At 40.1% G+C, this 22,771-nt stretch overlaps 1 protein-coding gene across 1 annotated transcript in view; it reads left to right on the forward strand.

Moving 5' to 3' along the window:
• Positions 1–13,302, forward strand: part of TRIM67 (tripartite motif containing 67) — a 177,355-nt gene extending 164,053 nt beyond the window's left edge. The window contains exons 9-10 of the mRNA XM_066594880.1: positions 151–313; positions 13,234–13,302. Of these exons, the coding sequence (XP_066450977.1) occupies positions 151–313; positions 13,234–13,302 (232 nt within the window). The remainder of the gene's footprint in view (positions 1–150; positions 314–13,233) is intronic.
• The last annotated feature ends 9,469 nt before the right edge of the window (positions 13,303–22,771 follow it).

Raw genomic sequence — 22,771 nt, forward strand, 5'->3', positions numbered from 1 at the left:
GCAGTAAATGTCCTGTTGGGGAGCCTTTATTCTGGAGAAACAATCAATGGTGCAAGCAACAAAGTTTGCTATTTAATGTTTATTTATGTAGCGTATGTGCATGTGAACTCTGTGATACTCTGCTTACTCTTCTCATTATTATATTTACAGAACAGAAGGAGGTGTGACCAAAGGTACAGTAGTTGGCATACTCTTGGACCTTAACAAGCGAATAGTAATATTTCATATTAATGGAAAGCAGCAGGGACCTGTAGCATTTGAGAACATTGATGGTGTGTTCGTGCCAGCAATAAGTCTTAATCGAAATGTACAAGTAAGTAAATTTCCACTAACTTTTCACATTTTTCTGTGCACTGATCTTATCTTCATTGCCATCTCACTATGCTAATTATGGTATGAAGAAAAGAACAGGAATTGAACAGATATGGAATATTGTATAATATATGTGTATATACACAGTACAGAGTATTCTTTTTCCAAATTTTGGTGTTATAATAATTAAGCCTAGCTACTCAGTAAGGGCATATTCACTACACCATATTGCATGAGGATCTGACAGTTTAATCCATGCTAGAACTCCAGATCCTCAAAGTTCTACTATTGATTTTAATGTGGATCTGCATGCAGATTTAGCCCCAGTCATTGGTGTAAATATTCATGTAGTGCCTAATATGGTTTTCACATAGAAATCAAACCAAGAACGAACATGACAATTCTTTCGTCCACAATTGAGATTTCAAAATCCATGTGTGGAAGAATCCACGCCATATGAACAGATCGATTGATTCAATAGAATGCTAAAATAATGTGGATTTTGCTACGAACTTAGGCAAGTAATCCATGCGCAATTATGCAGTGAAACAAGGCCTAGCAATGGCTGATATGCTTTGTGTTTTTATTCTACAAGAATGGACAGTTTCAGTCTCCAGTAAAATCACAGAGGGGAGAGAAAAATGTACAAAGGCATAACTCACAGAAAAAGAAGCCAAATACACACCACCTGGTAAACTGCAGGGCAGGCTCGAACACCATAAACCCAAGTGGCATGCAGAAAGCCAAATTGCAATATGGAGAAGCTAAATGTTCATGTACAGACCAATGAACAGCCACTCAACCCAAGATTGAGGGAGGCGTGACTGCTGACAAACATAGTCTGCATATATGAACCGATACCATAGATAAGTGTGCCAAACCCTATAGGAATGCAATCTCTACTGGCAAAGCAGTTGATTGTCCTGTATCACCACAGTGTGCCATACTGGCTGATATCCTGGGCTCCCCCAGCATCTATAGCACACTGCATGCAAAAAAACACTGATAAATGCATGCGTTAGTTTGTATTTTGGCCAAAACACTTAAAGGGGTTGTCCCGAGGCAAAAGTGAAAAATTTTTTTCTGCCTAGTCCCCCTTCTAAAGCAAACATTACAATGTACACGTGTAAAGCGTTTTTAAAGATGGTTTATACTCACCATTCGAGCGTTTCATGAACTTTTAAAATTTCTTCTTTAAAGATGGCCGCCGGTCCTTTCCCAAGGTGCACTGCAGGTATTCTCCCACAGTGCACCGCGCTTGCTGTAGCCCTGCATGCGCGCTCCCGAGACGCCGGTCACGTGATGCAGTTGATGACGTCATCGCGGGAGGCGGGGACCTCTACTGCATGTAATTCCGATTCCAGCCACCCCATTGCCTGGACGGCACGACGTGCAGTAGGGAGGTGGAGTCAGTTGAGAGGCCAGCCAAGGGATGAGTCAGCTACCAGCTGTGTCTCCCTGACAACCAGACGCCCCGCAGCCGCCAACCGGACCCACCGCGGCCGCCGACCGGACCCACCGCGGCCGCCGACCGGACCCACCGCGGCCGCCGACAGGACCCCACAGCCACCGCCAGGCAGCAGGTAAGCAGCACTAGGCCCCGGCTCCCCGGCGCTAGGCCCCGACTCCCCGGCGCTAGGCCTTGGCCCCCCGGCGCTAGGCCCCGGCCCCCGACACTAACCCCAGAGCTAGGCCCCAGGCCACAGTGGTGGGCCCCTGGCCACAGCGGTAGGCCCCGGAGCCCAGCGGTAGGCCCTGGGGCCCAGCGGTAGGCCCCTGGCCACAGCGGTAGGCCCCTGGCCATGGCGGTAGGCCCCCCGGAGTAAAGCAGGGGCCCCCGACCGTAAGTCCAGGGCCTAGACAGTCCCCACAGCACTCCCAACCCCTCACTTACCTGGGCAGCTGGGCTGACGGCTGCTGGGCTGACGGCTGCTGGGCTGACGGCTGCTGGGCTGACAGCTGCTCGGCTGGGCGGCTGCTCGAGCTCCTGCACCTTTCTCTATGGGAGGCTGGTAGCAGAATGGCCGCTCCAGCGTGCTCCCAAGAAGTGACAGCTCTTCTGCACATGCGCAGATGAGCTGTATCGCGCGAGCATGCTGAAGCGCCTCGTCCACAGAGAAGAAGTAAGGACTGCGCAAGCGCGTCTAAAGAAGGCACAAGATACAGAAATTAGTCGGAGCCATGGAGACGGGGACGCCAGCAACGGAGTGGGTAAGTGTATAACTTCTGTATGGCTCATATTTAATGCACGATGTATATTACAAAGTGCATTAAAGGGGTTGTCCCGCGGCAGCAAGTGGGTCTATACACTTCTGTATGGCCATATTAATGCACTTTGTAATGTACATTGTGCATTAATTATGAGCCATACAGAAGTTATCAAAAGTTTTATACTTACCTGCTCTGTTGCTGGCGTCCTCGTCTCCATGGTGCCGACTAATTTTCAGCCTCCGATGGCCAAATTAGCCGCGCTTGCGCAGTCCGGGTCTTCTGCTGTCTTCAATGGGGCCGCTCGTGCAGAATGCCGACTCCGTGTAGCTCCGCCCCGTCACGTGCCGATTCCAGCCAATCAGGAGGCTGGAATCGGCAATGGACCGCACAGAAGAGCTGCGGTCCACGGAGGGAGCAGACCCCGGCGGCCATCTTCAGCAGGTGAGTATGAAGACGCTGGACCGCCGTGATTCAGGTAAGCACTCTCCGGTTTGTTTTTTTAACCCCTGCATCGGGGTTGTCTCGCGCCGAACGGGGGGGGGGGGGGGGGGGTTTAAAAAAAAAAAAAACGTTTCGGCGCGGGACAACCCCTTTAATATGGCCATACAGAAGTGTATAACCCCACGTGATTTCACGGGACAACCCCTTTAAGCTGAGGGGCCGCAGCAAGGCCACCACCGTTCCCTCAGAACCTACACTATCTACCATAACTACATCCATCCAGAAATATGACTATTTATGCTCACACTTGCCCCTGGCCTTGAATAGAGTAGTTTAAGCCATGCCACAAATTTCTCACCAGAACCCATCCTATGAAGAATGGACCACAAATAAATACACTGTCAAATGCTTTGGCAGCGTTGAGTGAAAAAACAGCCCTGCTCCCACAAACTGGATGATCCGCCTGAAATTCAGACATAACCTCCTTAAAGTAATAGCAATTGATTTGTTTGGCATGAATCTGGACTGATTCTCATGTCTTAAATGAGTCACTACCAAAAGTATTCTATTTGCAAGTAGCTTTGCCAAGATTATATCATTAGTGGTAAACAGAGATATTTGGCAAATAATTTCCCAATTTAGGAATTAATGCAATCGTAGGATCTCTCATTCGTGGGGAAAGTGTATGATTCATTAAACACCATCAATAAATGTGGCAGAAACATAGCCTGGTAGCACTTAATTTGAAAGACCATCCAACCCTGGCGACTTTACATTAGGAAGTGTTGCTACTGTATCCCTTAACTCATTCAGTGTCAAGGGAGGCTCTAATATCGCTCTCTAATCATTGGACAAAATTGGCAATTGTACCCAAGACAAATATTTATAAAGAGCTTCACAATCCACATGTAACTTAGTAGCAGGGGGAATTAATTAAGGTTCCATCTGTGGGATTGCCCTTTTCACGGTGGGCACTCCACTTTCTCTGCAGGTCCACTCAGGTCAGTTCAAAGGAAAGATCCTAGGCTTTATCTTGGTTTCTGCCACCATGCCGGCAGCACTTTCAGTGATGCCAGCGATATTGGCTACTGTGTAACAGCACAGCAAGCATCACTGGGACCAGTGTCAGGCATCGTTTGGCTGATTAGCTCATCCCGTCTAAATGTGTAGATGCTCTGCATAACGACTTTAGCGGTTACATCAGTGCTCGCGCAGTTGTTTACCTGACTGTATGTGCTGGTGCGATGGCACGCATACCCATAGAGAGGGCTCTGAGAGGGGTTCAAAGAAGGGTAACTAAACTAATACATGGAATGAGGGGACTGGAATACCCAGAGAGGCTAGCAAAATAAGGACTATTCACCCTGGATAAAAGACGGCTAAGGGGCAATCAAATAACTACCGTATATTCCGGCATATAAGACGACCTTTTAACCCCGAAAAATCTGCTCTGCAGTCGGGGGTTGTCTTATACGCCGGGTATGCGGGGAAAAAAGCAGTACTCACCTCCCCCGGCATTCTGCGACGCTGCTGCAGGCTGTCGCTTCCTCCTCGGCCCCTACAGAGCATTGCTTTCTGGATGCGAGGCTTGACATCATTGAATGGCTGTAATTGGCTGACGCCGTGTGAGTTAGCCAATCACAGCCATTCAATGATGTCATTGAATGGCTGTGATTGGCTGACGCCGCGTGAGTTAGCCAATCACAGCATTAGCTTTCTGGAGGCGGGGATTTCAAGCTCCGCATCCAGAAAGCAATGCTCTGTCGGGGAGGAGGAGGGAGCGACAGCCTGCAGCAGCACCGCAGAACGCCGGGGGAGGTGAGTACTGCTTTTTTTTTTTGGACACCGTATTCCCAGGGTATAAGGCGACAGTTGAGGGGTCGTCTTATATGCCCAGTCGCCTTATATGCCGGAATATACGGTATGTATAAATACATTAGGGGACAATACAAGGATCTCTCTAATGATCTGTTTATACCCAGCACTGCGACAATAACAAGAGGGCATCCGCTACGTCTAGAAGAAAGCAGGTTATATCACCAACACAGAAGGGGGTTCTTTACTGTAAGAGCAGGGGAATTGTGGAACTCTCTGCCTGAGGACGTGGTGATGGCAAAATTCATAGAGGAGTTTAAAAGGGGTCTAGACTAGACGCCTTTTTAGAGCGGAAGGATATTACAGCATATAGACATTAGGTGACCAGCGGAGTTGTTACAGCGGGTCTTACATTCAGGTCGGAACTATCAGAGGTTGATCCAGGGATTATTCTGATTGCCATTATGGAGTCAGGAAGGAATTTTTCCCTGGAAAGGGCTAATTGGCACCGCTCTCTCTCTCCCTGCTATAGGGGATTAATTCATAGCCCATTCTCTATTCCTGCTCTGGGGATCCCTGAGGGATATCCCCATAGCGCAGAGAGGGGGGGTGGGTCTATAGGGCTTTTCACAGAGATTCCCCATAGCAAATATAGAGGGGTGGGGCTAGGGGGTGATGCTAGAGGGTAGATCCCTCTAGCCACGCGCCTCCTCCCACGCTCCTGGGGGAAGCCCTGTAAACCCTGTCCCCCTGTCTCTCCCCGCTGTAAGGAAATCCCTTGGGGAGAGAGGTGGAGGGAGTCCCCCACTGCCCCCTTCTGCTGGGGAATTGCCCAGCAGCGGGGCTGGAAGAATACCCTCGGGGAGTCCCCTAATCCCCGCAAGGACTAACAGGAGTTTACAGCAGGACATTTAAAATGTGCTTCTGGGCAGCAGGTTTTAAATGTCCTGCTGTAAGCAGCAGGATATTCCCTCAGTTGGCAGAAATCTTCTTTTCCTGTACAGGAGTTTCCATAGATTCGTGCTCCCATAGGAGTCAATAGAAACTCCTGCGCAGCTCGCACGAAAGATAGGACAGGTCTTATTTTTTGTGTGCACCAAGGAACTACATGCGACCTGTACTCACATGTCCTATCTTTGTTAGCTGTGCGCCTAACATTCTCTTTTCTTATGTGAACACTTCTATAGGAACCTATTGCTTCCCATTAGAAGCGTGTTCTGTGCGCTGCTAGCAGCGCAAAAAACGTAGCCAAGAAAAATGACATTTTAAGGAGGGTTTGTAAAATGTAATATAACTGTTGAGGAGGTTAAGATTAGAGAAAAAGGCCAAAATGTAATTTAATCTGATGGGTCTACGAGTCCCGGGACATGCCCAGAAGAACACTAAACATTGGATATCCACAGAAAACAATAAATATCCCAGCAGTTTCTCCCTTTATCTCCTCCTTTTCCTTAATTATATTTTATTACAATTAAAGCTGAGAAATATATTAATAATCTGTGTCTTGCTGTAACACAACTTACAACCTCTCACATTGTCTGCAGTAAGACAGAATGATCATAAAGCCCACCCCTTGGCCAAGCCTCTTAACTGTTCTCCAGCCTGAGAGTGAGTAAGTGACTAAAGGCCCTTTTACACGCAACGATTATCGCTCAAAATTTGTTCAAACAGCCGAAAATAAGCGATAATCATTACATGTAAACACGGGCATCATGCTCTTTTCATTTGAACAATGATTTTAAGGTTAACACATTTCTCTTTCAATAGACTGCACGCTGTTCTCCCCATGGCATGTTTACACTAGCAGAGAGGAGAACAACGCAATCTGCCGGCAGCCATGAGAGAACAAAGGAATGTGCTGGCAGCTGTTTGCATAGCTGGGCATGTGTTTAAACACATGCTGGGATCTGCAAACAACTTATGCAGGCCTTTTTATATGTAAATGAAAATGAAAAAGTGTTAATGGCCATAAATGGCCATTAACACTTTATGCAAATAGATTGCTAAATCATTCAATCTTTCTGTCATTTGAAAGATTATCTTTGTGTGTAAAATGGTCTTAACTCGGGTGTTCTCTGCTGGATTTCTCCAAGACTGTTTACTTCAGGAAGCAAACAATAAAAAGTCCCACCTTGTCTTCATGTGCTGCACACCTCAGTTCCGCTAGCAAGTATACTCACAAGCTGATTGCCATCCAGCTACTTCTGGCTCTGACAGACGCAAAACAATCCAATTGCAGGAATACAGCTTTTTGTGGAAAAACTTGCTTTTTATTTTCTTGTGGTGCTTGAATAATACAGAGAACGCGTTTCGGTTATGAAACCTTGTTCACCTCTGACTAACAAATGCATAATGCAGACCTTAAAAAGGTTTAGTGAAAATAAGTGAATTAAAAACACATGTGCAATTAACCCATGGCAATCTGTTACTTCAATTACCAGAGCTCGTTCCTCCTGCAGGAACTTGCCCTGATCATTTTATATATGCATGGCACATTATATGGTATATAAGAATAGCATATTCATATACATATACTGAGCGCTCCGCTGCAAAGAGTAGAGTATGAAAACAATACATCATTGTTATAGAAACAAAAGGAAAATAACCTTTCTGACAGCAATATTAAATCAAGACACAAATTATTAGTATGGAATGTTATTACCAGCGATATATAGTAATCCATAACGCTACACCATACACTTCCAACATAATGAAATCATGCTGGAATAAATGTGTGTTACTTGATAAATAATAATTATTATACCTAATAAATGTATAAAAGGTCCGTTTTATAATTCATTCCTTTAGGGAATCTTGTATTTAAGTTTAATATCCAGAACGCTTCTCTTTTAAACACTTTATCCGGGTTGATTGTTCCTTTCTTTTTATTTACGACCTTTTCAATTCCAAAGAATGAAAAAGTATTTAAACTGCCTTTATGCTTATCACAAAAGTGTTTAACCGCACCTGAACTGTTCACATTATCCTTTTTGATGTTACGGATGTGTTCATTGATTCGGGTCTTCAACTTTCGTGTGGTGCAACCTATATAATTCAAATTACACTCTCTGCATTGAATCATATATACTACATTAATAGTGTTGCAGTTAATATAATTGCAGATTTTATACTCTTTATTATTGTCGCTGTCAGAAAAAGTTTTTCTCCTATCAGTTAAATGGCATACGGTACATCTGGAATTGCCGCAGCGGAAAAAACCTTGAAATTTCATCCATTGCGGTTTTCCCTGACTGGAGGAAAAAGTGCTAGGTGCTATCAGATCTCCCAAGTTTTTACTTCTTTTTGCAACACACTTAATTCCCTCATTCAATATCTCATCAACAATATCATCTTGTCTTAAAACAGGCAAAAATTTGAAAAACATTTTTTTAATCTCATAAAAATTTCTGCTGTACGCTGTAGAGAAAACCATTCCCTTACTAATATTTCTTTTTTTGCTTATACACTTATCCTTAAGTAGCTCTTCCCTGCTGACTGTTTCTATTTTAGTACATGCCTCATTCAATAATGGCTGTTTGTAACCTCTCTGATACAGCCTATTTTTGATGTCCATTTTTGCTGCATTAAATGAGACATCATCAGAGCAAGATCTTTTTGCTCGTATGAGTTCCCCTACGGGGATAGCTTTGATAGTGTGTCTGGGATGACCACTATTTGCATGTAGTATGGTGTTACCCGCTGTTGTTTTTCTGTATAATTTGGTCTCTATTCCTTTAATACAATCACCTTTCAGGGTTAAATCCAGAAATGGTACTTCCACGTCACTATGCATCACAGTAAACTGTAAATTGACAGAATTATTGTTGATATAATTTTCAAACTCACTGATTTGTTCGTGCACCCCATTTCGTTCCAGACCCTTATTCCAGATAATTATTATATCGTCAATGTATCTCGCATACCACACCATGCGACCAACAAAGGGATTATTATGACTGAAAATAAAGGAATCTTCCCACCAACTCATAAAGAGATTGGCTATAACCGGAGAAAATTTAGATCCCATCGGGGCTCCAGAAATTTGCAAGAAAAATTGTTGATCAAACGAGAAAAAATTATGCGTTAACAAAAATTCCGTAGATAGCAAAATAAATTCCTTCAGCTCATTACTGTAATTACTAAAATTCTGTAAATGAAAACGTACTGCTTCTATGGCCGCATGGTGTGGTATGCAAGAATACAGATCCTTGACATCACATAAGATCCAACACAAGTCATCATTCCACTTCATATTTTGCAACTTTTGTATTACATGCTTGCTGTCTCTCAAAAAACCCGGGGTTCTATATACCAACGGTTGCAGGGATCGGTCCACCCACGAGCTCAAATGCTCACAGGGTGAGCCGATCCCTGCAACTATCGGTCGCAATGGAGGTGGGAATATTCCCTTATGGATTTTAGGAAGGCCATGGCTTTTTAGGAAGGTCATGGCTTTATTCCATGGCCTTCCTAAAATCCATAAGGGAATATTCCCACCTCCATTGCGACCGATAGTTGCAGGGATCGGCTCACCCTGTGAGCATTTGAGCTCGTGGGTGGACCGATCCCTGCAACCGTTGGTATATAGAACCCCGGGTTTTTTGAGAGACAGCAAGCATGTAATACAAAAGTTGCAAAATATGAAGTGGAATGATGACTTGTGTTGGATCTTATGTGATGTCAAGGATCTGTATTCTTGCATACCACACCATGCGGCCATAGAAGCAGTACGTTTTCATTTACAGAATTTTAGTAATTACAGTAATGAGCTGAAGGAATTTATTTTGCTATCTACGGAATTTTTGTTAACGCATAATTTTTTCTCGTTTGATCAACAATTTTTCTTGCAAATTTCTGGAGCCCCGATGGGATCTAAATTTTCTCCGGTTATAGCCAATCTCTTTATGAGTTGGTGGGAAGATTCCTTTATTTTCAGTCATAATAATCCCTTTGTTGGTCGCATGGTGTGGTATGCGAGATACATTGACGATATAATAATTATCTGGAATAAGGGTCTGGAACGAAATGGGGTGCACGAACAAATCAGTGAGTTTGAAAATTATATCAACAATAATTCTGTCAATTTACAGTTTACTGTGATGCATAGTGACGTGGAAGTACCATTTCTGGATTTAACCCTGAAAGGTGATTGTATTAAAGGAATAGAGACCAAATTATACAGAAAAACAACAGCGGGTAACACCATACTACATGCAAATAGTGGTCATCCCAGACACACTATCAAAGCTATTCCCGTAGGGGAACTCATACGAGCAAAAAGATCTTGCTCTGATGATGTCTCATTTAATGCAGCAAAAATGGACATCAAAAATAGGCTGTATCAGAGAGGTTACAAACAGCCATTATTGAATGAGGCATGTACTAAAATAGAAACAGTCAGCAGGGAAGAGCTACTTAAGGATAAGTGTATAAGCAAAAAAGGAAATATTAGTAAGGGAATGGTTTTCTCTACAGCGTACAGCAGAAATTTTTATGAGATTAAAAAAATGTTTTTCAAATTTTTGCCTGTTTTAAGACAAGATGATATTGTTGATGAGATATTGAATGAGGGAATTAAGTGTGTTGCAAAAAGAAGTAAAAACTTGGGAGATCTGATAGCACCTAGCACTTTTTCCTCCAGTCAGGGAAAACCGCAATGGATGAAATTTCAAGGTTTTTTCCGCTGCGGCAATTCCAGATGTACCGTATGCCATTTAACTGATAGGAGAAAAACTTTTTCTGACAGCGACAATAATAAAGAGTATAAAATCTGCAATTATATTAACTGCAACACTATTAATGTAGTATATATGATTCAATGCAGAGAGTGTAATTTGAATTATATAGGTTGCACCACACGAAAGTTGAAGACCCGAATCAATGAACACATCCGTAACATCAAAAAGGATAATGTGAACAGTTCAGGTGCGGTTAAACACTTTTGTGATAAGCATAAAGGCAGTTTAAATACTTTTTCATTCTTTGGAATTGAAAAGGTCGTAAATAAAAAGAAAGGAACAATCAACCCGGATAAAGTGTTTAAAAGAGAAGCGTTCTGGATATTAAACTTAAATACAAGATTCCCTAAAGGAATGAATTATAAAACGGACCTTTTATACATTTATTAGGTATAATAATTATTATTTATCAAGTAACACACATTTATTCCAGCATGATTTCATTATGTTGGAAGTGTATGGTGTAGCGTTATGGATTACTATATATCGCTGGTAATAACATTCCATACTAATAATTTGTGTCTTGATTTAATATTGCTGTCAGAAAGGTTATTTTCCTTTTGTTTCTATAACAATGATGTATTGTTTTCATACTCTACTCTTTGCAGCGGAGCGCTCAGTATATGTATATGAATATGCTATTCTTATATACCATATAATGTGCCATGCATATATAAAATGATCAGGGCAAGTTCCTGCAGGAGGAACGAGCTCTGGTAATTGAAGTAACAGATTGCCATGGGTTAATTGCACATGTGTTTTTAATTCACTTATTTTCACTAAACCTTTTTAAGGTCTGCATTATGCATTTGTTAGTCAGAGGTGAACAAGGTTTCATAACCGAAACGCGTTCTCTGTATTATTCAAGCACCACAAGAAAATAAAAAGCAAGTTTTTCCACAAAAAGCTGTATTCCTGCAATTGGATTGTTTTGCGTCTGTTTACTTCAGGGACATCCTGAAAATGCTGTAGACTGACAAACAGTGATGACTAAATTGTAACCTGTGTACTTGTATAACGTATGTATTTGTTTACTATTCCTTTAAGGGGGTAGAACACTCTGCACCATGACTTTTAATTAGTAGGACCTCTGGACAATACATTGGTCACTGGTTGTCCCCTGCTGTGACCAGTGATCAGTTGTAATCTGCAAAAGAAATTGGCACTGAGTGTTTAATTTTTTTACAGCTCCGTTGCAGAGCAATAAAAGCATTACAAATTTCCCATCTTAATCATTTTGATCTCTTTGTAAAACATTGATTTGCTGAGTCCTCCACAGTGAGTAACGCTCGATGTAAACGCTCTCTGCTCAGCGTTAGGGTGCTTTTACACCGAACGATTATTGTTCAAAACAAATCACTGGATTGTTCAAATTTGAACGATAATTGTTCTGTTTAAACATGACCAACAAGTAAATGATGAATGATATTCGTTCACTTATTGTTCATTTTATGCAGGCATGAAAATAATCATTGGGTCCCTGCCTGCCTGAGCCGCGTCATCATTTGCTGGTTTGCTCGGGCAAGCAATTTCTCACTACATGTAAAAGTAACCTGATAGAAGACAGGCCCTGAACAAGGGACCTCCTTTGTAAAGGGGGTTGTCCATGATCCTTTTTTTCTATAACTCTTTGATGTTTTATGGCAGGGGAAGCTGGGTTTTATAGAAAAAGAAGATCTAGGAAACCCCTCTAAGGCTACCTTCACACGGGCGAGCATGATATTGGGCCAAGAAACCTAGCCCTATATTGCGTTTGCCAACGTGCTTTTTATCCGCGGATGCAAGGTGTTTTTCGTGCAAAACCACCTCTCATCATTTCTCCTAAATTCCAATCCTCCGGTGCTTGTTTCACAAATGTCCATTGTTTTAAATGGGAAACATCATATTGCACTCAAGTGCACTTCGCAGGGCACGCAATGTGTTTGACTGCCCAATTGAAAACAATGGGCGATGTGTTCAGAGGGACGTGTAAAAATAGGACATGCAGCGATTTCTTTACCTTGCAGCATTGCTCATGTGTATGACTCCATTCAAATGAATGGAGTTCACAATCGGACGAGTTTTGTGTATCTCGCAATACACAAAACTCACACAAGATTCACGCTCATGTGAATGTAGCCTTACTCAGAATTGCCTAATCTTTTAAAATAAGTTCTTCTTTTCTAAGCAGACAACCCCATTAAATTAATATTTTAAAAGTTACAATATCTTTTATGATGTGTAAGTGCGCATTTGTTTATTATGCTCATACTTCCGTTGACCTATTCACCATGCTGATTGTTTTGTGAACGTTCAGTAAGATGTGTTCCTATTATATTAAAATGTGATTGTTCCCAGCAAGAGAAACCAAGTAACCTTGTAGATATGATACCTTTTAATGGCTAACAAAAATACATGATGTTAATGTGAGCTTTCGGACTTACTCAGAGTCCTTCATCAAAGCAAAATGAAAGGGATCTGAAGAGGCATGCAGATCTATTTAATTTTGCTTTGATGAAGGACTCTGAGTAAGTCCGAAAGCTTGCAGTAACATCATGTATTTTTGTTGGCCATTGAAAGGTATCATATCTACAAGATTACTTGGTTTCTCTTGCTGGGAACAATCACATTTTGCTCTCCTGGCTAACACGGTACCAAACTTTTTTCATTATACCTATTATATTATGCTTGTTATTTTAAAAGCCATATCATTCTACTATGGTTTTTGTCTCCCCAGGTTACTCTTCATACAGGCCTGGAGGTGCCAACGATCTTCAGGCAGACCAAGGCAGTAACTAACCTTTAGATGTTCGAGCACCATTTCATGAGCTATTCTTTTATACGTGGATGTTATCATTACATAACACTCAACATTTGCTAAAAATAATAGAATGAAAAGCAGGGAAGCAAAGAGTGGGGCATGCAACTTGCAAATAAATAGTCATAAACTATGTAGCAATTATTTACTTTCACTAAAAAGACAGAATAAGCATTGCTGTCTTAATATTCTGCTTTGTATGAAATCAGACAAAATCTGAATCAGTGTGCTTATTGGTTATTGCATCATGTGCAAATAGGGATTTAAATACATGGATCTTGGGAGTATGTCTTGTGGGAAACAGAGGGCACTTATTCCTGCCTCAGGATCGCACTTCCTAGATGCGTTTCTTCTTGATTTAGTTTTTAACTCTAAGTTTTATTTTTATTGTTAGGATTTTTTTTTACATTATGATTGTTTTGCCATTTTTACTACAATTTTTCTACACTAATATGTACATTAATAGATTTTTGATCCTGATTTAATTTTGTCCAGTCCCTGAATGGTTATGTTCTAAATGCTTAATTGTAATCAAATGTGTATAAGAACAGAACTTGTTGGGTAAAACAATTGGTTTGTGTGGTTTGTGACATATTATGTATTGTATATGTGTATTTAAATGCAGCCTTTGGTGCTAAACTGTACTGTGAGAGTTCATGCACTACAGTCTATCTGTTGCCTGAAAGAGGAAGAATGATTCCAGGACATGGAGGAGCTGTACTGTCTTACAGGCATCGTTGGATACAGGGTGATTTACAGTACTAGTGTAAAGCTGGCCATAGACCTTAGAATATTGACAGCCTTCTCACTGAAACAGATGGCCATTTAGCAGACCCCCACAAACAAAAAAAACAAAAGACTATTGACTTGCGCTTAAGTTAGCCATTGGTTCGATGTGTATATGAGTGCCTAAGTAAAAGTAGTGGTCGTTGCTATACCCTGCCTGTCAAAAGTCACTTGTCTATTTCAATGACTGGTCTAGCAAGCTCAAGAACAACCAATGCTATAACATGAATAGCTGAAATTTTCAACAGGTCCAATTTATTTTTCAGCAGAAAACTGTTGGTGTCGGACTGTTTTATGTAAAATACTTAAACCAATATTTTGTTGAAACTTTCAATCATTTGCTTCAGCCAATTTTAATCTGATGTCTATGGTCAGTTTAAAGGGAATCTGCCAGCTGGAACATCCTGCACAAACTGCAGGCATCATGTTATAGAGCAGGAAGAGCCAAACAGACGGATATATAGTTTTATGGGGAAAGATTCAGTAGAACTTGTATTATATTCATTTATATTTCTGCACATTCTGAGCTAAACAGTCCAGTGGGCAGAGCTATCAGTGATTGACAGCCTCCTCTGTTTGTACAGTCATACACCAATAGCTGTCAATCTCTGATAGCTCCGCCCACTGTACTGTTCAGCTCAGAATGTGTAGAGATATAAATGAATAAAATACAAGTTCTACTGAATCTTTCTCCATAAAACTATATATCAGTCTGCTCAGCTACTCCGGCTCTATAACATCATGCTTGCGGATTGAACAGCGTGTTCCAGCTGACAGTCTCCATTTAAGTCTTTACAGGGTTAATGAAACCTTTTCTTAAACAATTTAAAGCAGTGAGTTGGGTTCATTAATAAGAGAGCTGTCTAAGTGCTAATAACTTAGGGTCTGTAAATATATACAGTATTTTGTTATGCTCTTTGACTAAATCTGTAGACATTTTTATGTGTGTTATAAACATTAACCAATCATTGTGGTCCCACAAGATTAATATTCAGTTTGTTTCATATATACTTGTAAATCTTAATGGTTTGAGGATAAAAGCACCAGATTTTCCAATTTTTTCTTGTACCAAAATATGAATGTTATATTTATCTCTATATACTGCGCATCCTGCTATGAAAAAGCTTAAAAATTATAATTAAATTAAAAGGTTTATCCACATACCAGTATATGCCCACATTTATGGCCTATCCTTAGGATAGGCTATTTATGTTTGATCGGTGGGGTTCAAACTTCAAGATTTATTATCATGTTTTTCCAGGCATAGCAGCTTTCTTGTAAGTGTCTGGTAGTACAACTCAGCCCTATTCTCTGAATAGCCATGAAAACTTCACTTTGATAATCCTAGGGATCAAACATTGAAGAGATTTTACAAACTGCGGTTCCCTGCCCATTCATCTTTACTGACCTGCAGCAGTAATGTGGCATGTCTACAGGTGACTTCTGCAATCAATCACTAGTTGTAATGGTGATGTTTCAGCACCTCTGAGGTCACCACTGCAAGTGATCAACAGCAGCACTCACATGTTGTGTCAGCATATTATCACTGGAACCCAGTAAACCAAATCAGCAGGGTATCAGCGTAGTTTCAGCACCCAAGCAGCTGGGGATTGGTAAGGTGAGCATCACTACTTTTTGTTTTATGTTATTGTAAGCGGTTTACAAAAAAAAAAAAATCTTGGAGTTGGAAAATCACTTTAAGGGCCTATGTCTTAATGTCGAAATATTCCTTTAAAGGGTCACTCTGGCGAAAACACATTTCTCCATCACTGCACTCCTCTCCTCATTGCCTGTCACACTTTAGAGGTCTGTCTTCTGTGTAATCCAGCCACTTTAATGCCATGCAGCCCCTTGTCTGATGCTTTTCAGCCACCATCTTGCAGCTGAGATTTTTCAATTTCAGCTTCACTTCAATCCCTTAATGCATCAGCACAGCGTATGCTGAGGCTTTACCATTGTTGCCTGCTAGTTTAATTATCATTACCTTCTATATTCACCTAGCTAAGGTACATACCATAAGTAGACAGTCAAGGGGATGACCTGTGATCACCTCTATTATGCCTGTGTGACAGGAGCTGTATGATCATCATCAGTAATGGTGACAGAAGTGCCTCTGTCCCCCTCTAGACAGTTTATCTGGTAGAGATTATGTAATAGTATCACACAAACTAAGAAACTGATTAGTTTCAGATATCATAACCCCAAGTAGAACTGAGATGGGGGGAATATCTGAATAATGGATAAAGGAAGAATTTTAACATTTGCTATGGCCTAGAGGAGGAGCCTGAGCATTTTAAAGTTTAGAGTATTCTATATCTGTTACCAAAGACTTAGATGAAAACGCCCCAAGTTTTATATATATATATATATATATATATATATATATATATATATATATATATATATATGTCTCATATTGTAAAAAGTGAAAACTATTATTTGAATGCTCAGTTATTGGCAGCTGAGGGTGGCATTTTGTGTTATTACCTACTTTACTGTTGCAGGCCAAGCGTTGTCATTGGGAAACAGCGCCATATGTATCACATTATTTTGGCTGTTGTCAGCATTGAAAGTTAATACATTAGGTTTTATATTTGGACACCAGTTGTAAAATGATATAAGGGATCTGGTTGGCTCTATCAGCAGTCCTACACATTTTTTTCCACAAATATTATAAGAGGCTTTTGTGTACCCTGAAAAAGTTCTTTAAAATTGAGCTTATTTTTTAGTGTCTGTCTAGTGTAGAAAATATCCTTTGGGTAGAAATCAATGACCCCTCTGGGGCTCATCTTGTCGTGAAACTGGACCAGAACACTTTTTACTGGATCTCTGAGAAGACAATGTATTGCAGCAGCTCAGAGAACCTGATTCATGGTGGACCTGTATGGGGCATGAACTTTTCAGGAACAGGGAATGGTCCAGGATTCACAAAATCCAGGCAAAGGGACAGCTAACAGGTACACATTGTGTGCTCACCCATACCTAACTAATGGATATACATTGTTTTTAACAATTGCTTTGTTCCTTTCATAGGATTTTATGAATTCTGGACCTTTCCTCACTTTCAACCAGCCCAGAAAATATTTGCCTTTTCTTTATATCATTAAAAGATAATCACTAAATGAAAAATCTTAAGGAAAGCTAACGTCAGTGGAGTTCTGTATAGGAATTTGATGGTGCATTTTTTTACTTAATCCTCTTGCACACAAGTATATCAGTGATCCTCACTGTAACTATCCTGAATACACCACCCATAGTATACTATGAACCCATTCTGAACCTCTGTATGCCTCTGATCTTCACACAGAGACACAGAGTTTTTTTCGTATGCATTTAGTGAATCTCCATAACAAACACAATTGTGGCCAACAAATGCCATAAAACAGACTTTTGAAGAAGGCAGTGGAACATAAAGGCACCACAAGCAGCATGCATTTGTATTGTGAATTCATCTCTGTGTTTCTATATGTGTGCATAAGGCATAATACTTACTAATTATAATGTAATAAAATCAATAAGCTTCCCCAAATAACACAACATTTTCTTGACTCTGAAGTTCCAAAACAAATTAGAATATTAGGTGCACGCTACCATAGTTGGGGCCGTGTGCTGTCCATGTTAATTCACGCACAGCACATGGCCCAATTATAAGCCTATGAGGATATATACCACCTATACAGTGATAGAAAGAGGGACTTGCCTAATTATTTTAATGTGCTGATACCCCGTTGCTCTCCTATGATGTCACCAACAACTGAGGCAGCGACAGCACAGGATCTCTTATTGGTACGCAACTGGAAATGGCGGATCTAACTCTACACGTTCCGTTAAGGAATTGAAATCACCAAATAACCCCATTAAGCAAAAAGTAAATGTGATATAAAGTTATATTAAAAGAATTGTAGTAACATCTCTCTACCTTCAACTTTGATATATGCTCAGCCAAATTAAAGTAAATGATCCAGTGATCTGAAATAGTCTTGTTAAAAGGAAACAGTAGATAATACAAAATGTGTGTTATTATTATTATTATTATTCATTATGATGGTAATAATACTTTTAAAGTTCTAAATATTTTAAAAATAGTTTAGAAGGCATTTCACTTAATTGCACCTTTTATCACTATTTGCTATCTGTTGCTGATGGATCTTAATAGGTTACTATTTTTTATTTAATTAGGGCTTGTGTAATTGCCTAGAGCAGCTCACAAATTAAATATGATTACCTGATAATTAAATACTGAACATCAATATTGCCTTATTAACATATGAATTGATACAAGAACATCCACATAGTCTGATATACGTACATATGGCTATAAGCTGATTCACAGAGGATATTTGGACATGAATGAGCCAATCAGACCAAAAGACCATTCAGAGCATTATGCTGTCAATGTATGAACTCAAAACACTAATGCCACCTTCTCACAGGGTGGAATCGCTGCAGGCATTCTGCAACAGAATGCCCACAGCAGTTCCATGGAAAGCCGCAGTGGTCAAATCTGCACCATTTAAGTTCGGACATGGCCACGTTTTTAATTGTGGATCAGCTGCAGAATTTAATCATTGTATTTCAAGGGTTGAATTCCACAATATCATTCCACAGCATAAATAGACATGCTGTGGATTCGTCGCAGAAAATTTCTGCACCAAGTGAAGATTTCTAAAATCTCCTCCATATGACTCTTACTGTAGATGCTGCGGAATTTCTATAACGTTTCTGCTAGTGGAAATTCCGTAGTGTTTACTGCCTGTGTAAACAGGCCTAAACAGAGTTGCACAATAAGAAACTATAATTAGTAACTTTTCTTTGGTTTCCAAAATAGAAAAGGCTGAAGAGTTTGAGAGGCACAAAATGAACAATAGGCGAAAACAGCAAAACTGTAATGAGGATAAATTACAAATAAAATCTATTTTACAATTGTGAACTGTATATCACAAATTAATCAAAGATGCAGATTTAAACTCTTCCAAAAGGAGTAAATAAGGAAGATGGAACAATACTTCGGCTGCGCCACCTATCGGATGGCAGCATTCCTGCAAATCAATGTCCGACCCTTTATGCAGGTCTTAACAAAGATTGGGAATTGAAAACCAAGCCAGAATCCATACACAGACAACTGTTTCAGGGTGTTTGCCACTCATCAGTTTTCAATTCCCAATTTTTGTTAAGACCTGTATAAAGGGTCGGACATTGATTTGCAGGAATACTGCCATTCAGTAGGTGGCGCTGTAGAGGTATTGTTCCATCTTCTTTGTTTGCATATTACCAAAAGGAACATGCATGGCGTTATAAGTCTCCTCATTCACCTTCTAGGTTTGCTTCTCAAGGAGAGACAATACCCTTCTGGCTCAGTTTTTGTAAAACTGATGTGTGCCCATCTTTGAAGTAGTTGTACCACTCCTTTATCTGTGTGGTGCCCATTGCTTCATCCCCAAAAGCCTTTTGAATCTTGTGTATTATTTTCACTTAGGAATCACCAAGCTTTACACAAAATTTAATGCAGTAGTGTTGTTCAAGTTTTTCTGTCACTTTGTCAAAAAAGAAAATCAGACAGCACTCACTTACACTTCCTCACTCATCGGCTGTCTACCGGCGACTGACAGCTTTTACAGGCAGGAAAAAAATCCAAGCATTAGGGTCACCTAAAAACATGCACCTAACCACGCCTTCCTAGCTTTATTTTATGTACAAAAAATTAAGGTTGGATACTTTTTGAACACACCTCGTAAAGGCCATTCAAATTCTTACTTAGCAGCTCCTCACTCTACTTCATAGGGGAGGTCCTCAATGTACCCCTTCCTCCATCTAATGATGTCCAAAGGCTCTGAAGGTACTTATGGGTAGGTGTTCTCTTTGTAACACATCCCTTTTAAGGAGGAGTCAAAGAGCAGCTATGAATGGATTACGACTATTGCCTAGGGATGAATTGCTCAAATTTTTTTCTTTTTCAATATTTTTAATAACTATTTAAATAATGTACTTAAATATGGATCAAACTATCAAAATATGAGTCTGTAAAGTGTTGCTGAGCCCTGTAAATATTGAATGGATAAAAATGATAAAAGCTTCCTTTTACCCAATTATCTAAATACATATTTTTAACTGAATTAAAATGGTGCAAGCCTATCTTAGTTTTAATAACCCTACTAAATAAATGCTCGTTCACACTTGCTTTTGTTATTTGCATTGAAATTCTATCTGGCTGTTCTGTTTTTGGAGAATAAAATGGAGTTTAAATGGAAATAAGGGTTTCCTTTTTCCACCCATTGATTTCACTAGGTTTTCTAAAAAAGGATTGCTTTCCATCTGATTCTGTTCCATATACAGTTCCACTTTTTAAATGGTGCTGCAGACTGGAACCATTGTATATTCTCTGCCATTATGTATTGCCCTGTATCTTCCCTCCCCTACTTTTTTCCTCCATATCCCCTTTATTATTCCTATTTCTTCTCCTTGGATTTGTTGTATGAATGCTTGCTTTGCTTTTGATATTTTTAAGGGTTTGGTATTTTTGCCATTACACTCTGTCAGGTGCATACAAAATACATTTGTTGTATGATATATACCAGATTATGCATCATGCATGTTATATGGTAGATTTCTTTGATACATTGCCCATGTTAGAGTATTTGTTTCAATTTCGATAATTCTCAAATGGTCTCGTAGCCTTATCAATCAGGTATGCCTAATTATCTGTACAGTGCACTGGAAAAGAACTTGGACACAACACAGAAGTGGTTGAGTCGCAGCTCAGAGCTCTGCTGAGCTAAAAAAAAATCCTCCATTATTAAAGATAAATGAGGAATAACAATAATCAATCGTTGACAACATGTATAACATTTTTCTCAGCGAATCATCTTAAAGGATAATATAGGATGCATGAATTTATTAATCTCATGAGCAAGCAAATATCTATAACCACATATAGTAATGCCTTAACCTGAAGATTTTTTACTCAGCAACTAGGCTCAGATAGGTCAAATATAGCTCATTCTAGAGGTTGTTCCTCTTTTCGACTTATTTCACAAGTCTAAGTAAAATTGCAATGTCCCAAAGGAATAATGTTTATAAAAAATTTAGATCAATCACTCTTACATTTTCCCTTTTTTTATTTAAATACATTATTACTCAACCAGGTATATCCCTTAGGCTAATCCCAAGCAGAGGAGTTTTTTTCTTCACCATGACACAAGGGCTTTTCCCGAGGGAGGACTTATCTTCAGCTCATTTCCCAGTTTAATGTTACTCAAATCTCATAGTTGGGTAGACTTTGACTTTTGGTGTCTCATTGAGTAGGCATCTTCATAAGGATGTTGTCTAGGGTTTACCAACCTGGTAGCTGTCTTTGTTCCTTTCTTGCAAGCTTTAAAGAGATATGGTTTGCAGCACTTAAGTAGTTTTCATGAATAGTGTTTGCAGCTGTATGGCTATGAATGCATATCTAGCAATTTTTAAGTTTCTCTGAATCATGAAAAGACTTTAACCGTAGTCTTGTGATGTTTAACAAACTTATTGTCCCAAAAATCTTTTAAAAAGTAATTGTGTCCCTATTTACAAAGGATTGATTATCTCAGGTCCGGCGCCAAAACCGTTTTACAATGGTTGACATGTATCTAGATGTCCTTTCCTTCCAATTTGACTGAAGTAGCAGTTGTCAACTCTTATGGACCATCAAATATTGGTTCCAGACTCTTTCTCACATGTCTTTTAAGGACAATCCAGTTTCATCTCTTATGGACCATCAAATATTGGTTCCAGACTCTTTCTCACATGTCTTTTAAGTACAATCCAGTCTCTTTGAAGCAAATTATATGACCACTTATTTGAGTCTGGATCTGGAATTGAGGAAAAGGCACATTTATGAGTATCAGTCAATTTCTGGTGGAGAGCATTCGCATAGGAGGTAAGGTCCCCCATTATGGCCCTGGAGCTGTTGGGAAATTATAGGCCTGTTACAGGGGCCCTACCAAACAAAACTTCATACAGGGACATTGGGACAGCTTGGTCTTTTTTTTCCCCTCCCTCTCCTTACATCACCTAGACCCACCCCTTGTGGCCTGGTTAACTGTTTGGGCGTGTGTCTCAGTTAATTCCCAGACTTTCATATAACTTATACAGACAATACACAAATACATATACATGGCCCCTTCACACACACAAAAATGAACAAAAACAACAAATCCACATTAATAAGGATCAAACAAAATAGGATCTGACAAAATTACATCCCATTCCCTGTAGTATCATGTACACTACCAACTCACACATTTCTTATCTCTTGTAGACAATGGAATGGAATTAATTCTGTCTAAATTCTACATGCTCTGACTATAATCTTACATTTTTCCAATCAAAGACTTCTATGTAAAGCTCTTCATTGTGAATCCATGATCATTTATCCAGCCTCCACATTCTCCTCTAATTTTTTTTTACATTTCTTAACATCAAGATAGCTAGTTGTGGGCATACCCACCATTTTAAACTCTCTTTCGTAACCACCGAGTACCCCTACCAGACCCATGACCTCTGCTATGGTCATGTCTCTGTCCCCATGACAGATATTGTCTCGATTCCCCATCATAGATGGGCAGAGTTGTTCTTGGAATGACACCCTAACAGAGACTTTCTGCATAAGTCCTTAACCTGCTTGTCCGGAATCCCAGAT

This window comes from Eleutherodactylus coqui, chromosome 3 (genome assembly GCF_035609145.1).
Source record: "Eleutherodactylus coqui strain aEleCoq1 chromosome 3, aEleCoq1.hap1, whole genome shotgun sequence".
In the NCBI taxonomy this organism is placed as follows: Eukaryota; Metazoa; Chordata; class Amphibia; order Anura; family Eleutherodactylidae; genus Eleutherodactylus; species Eleutherodactylus coqui.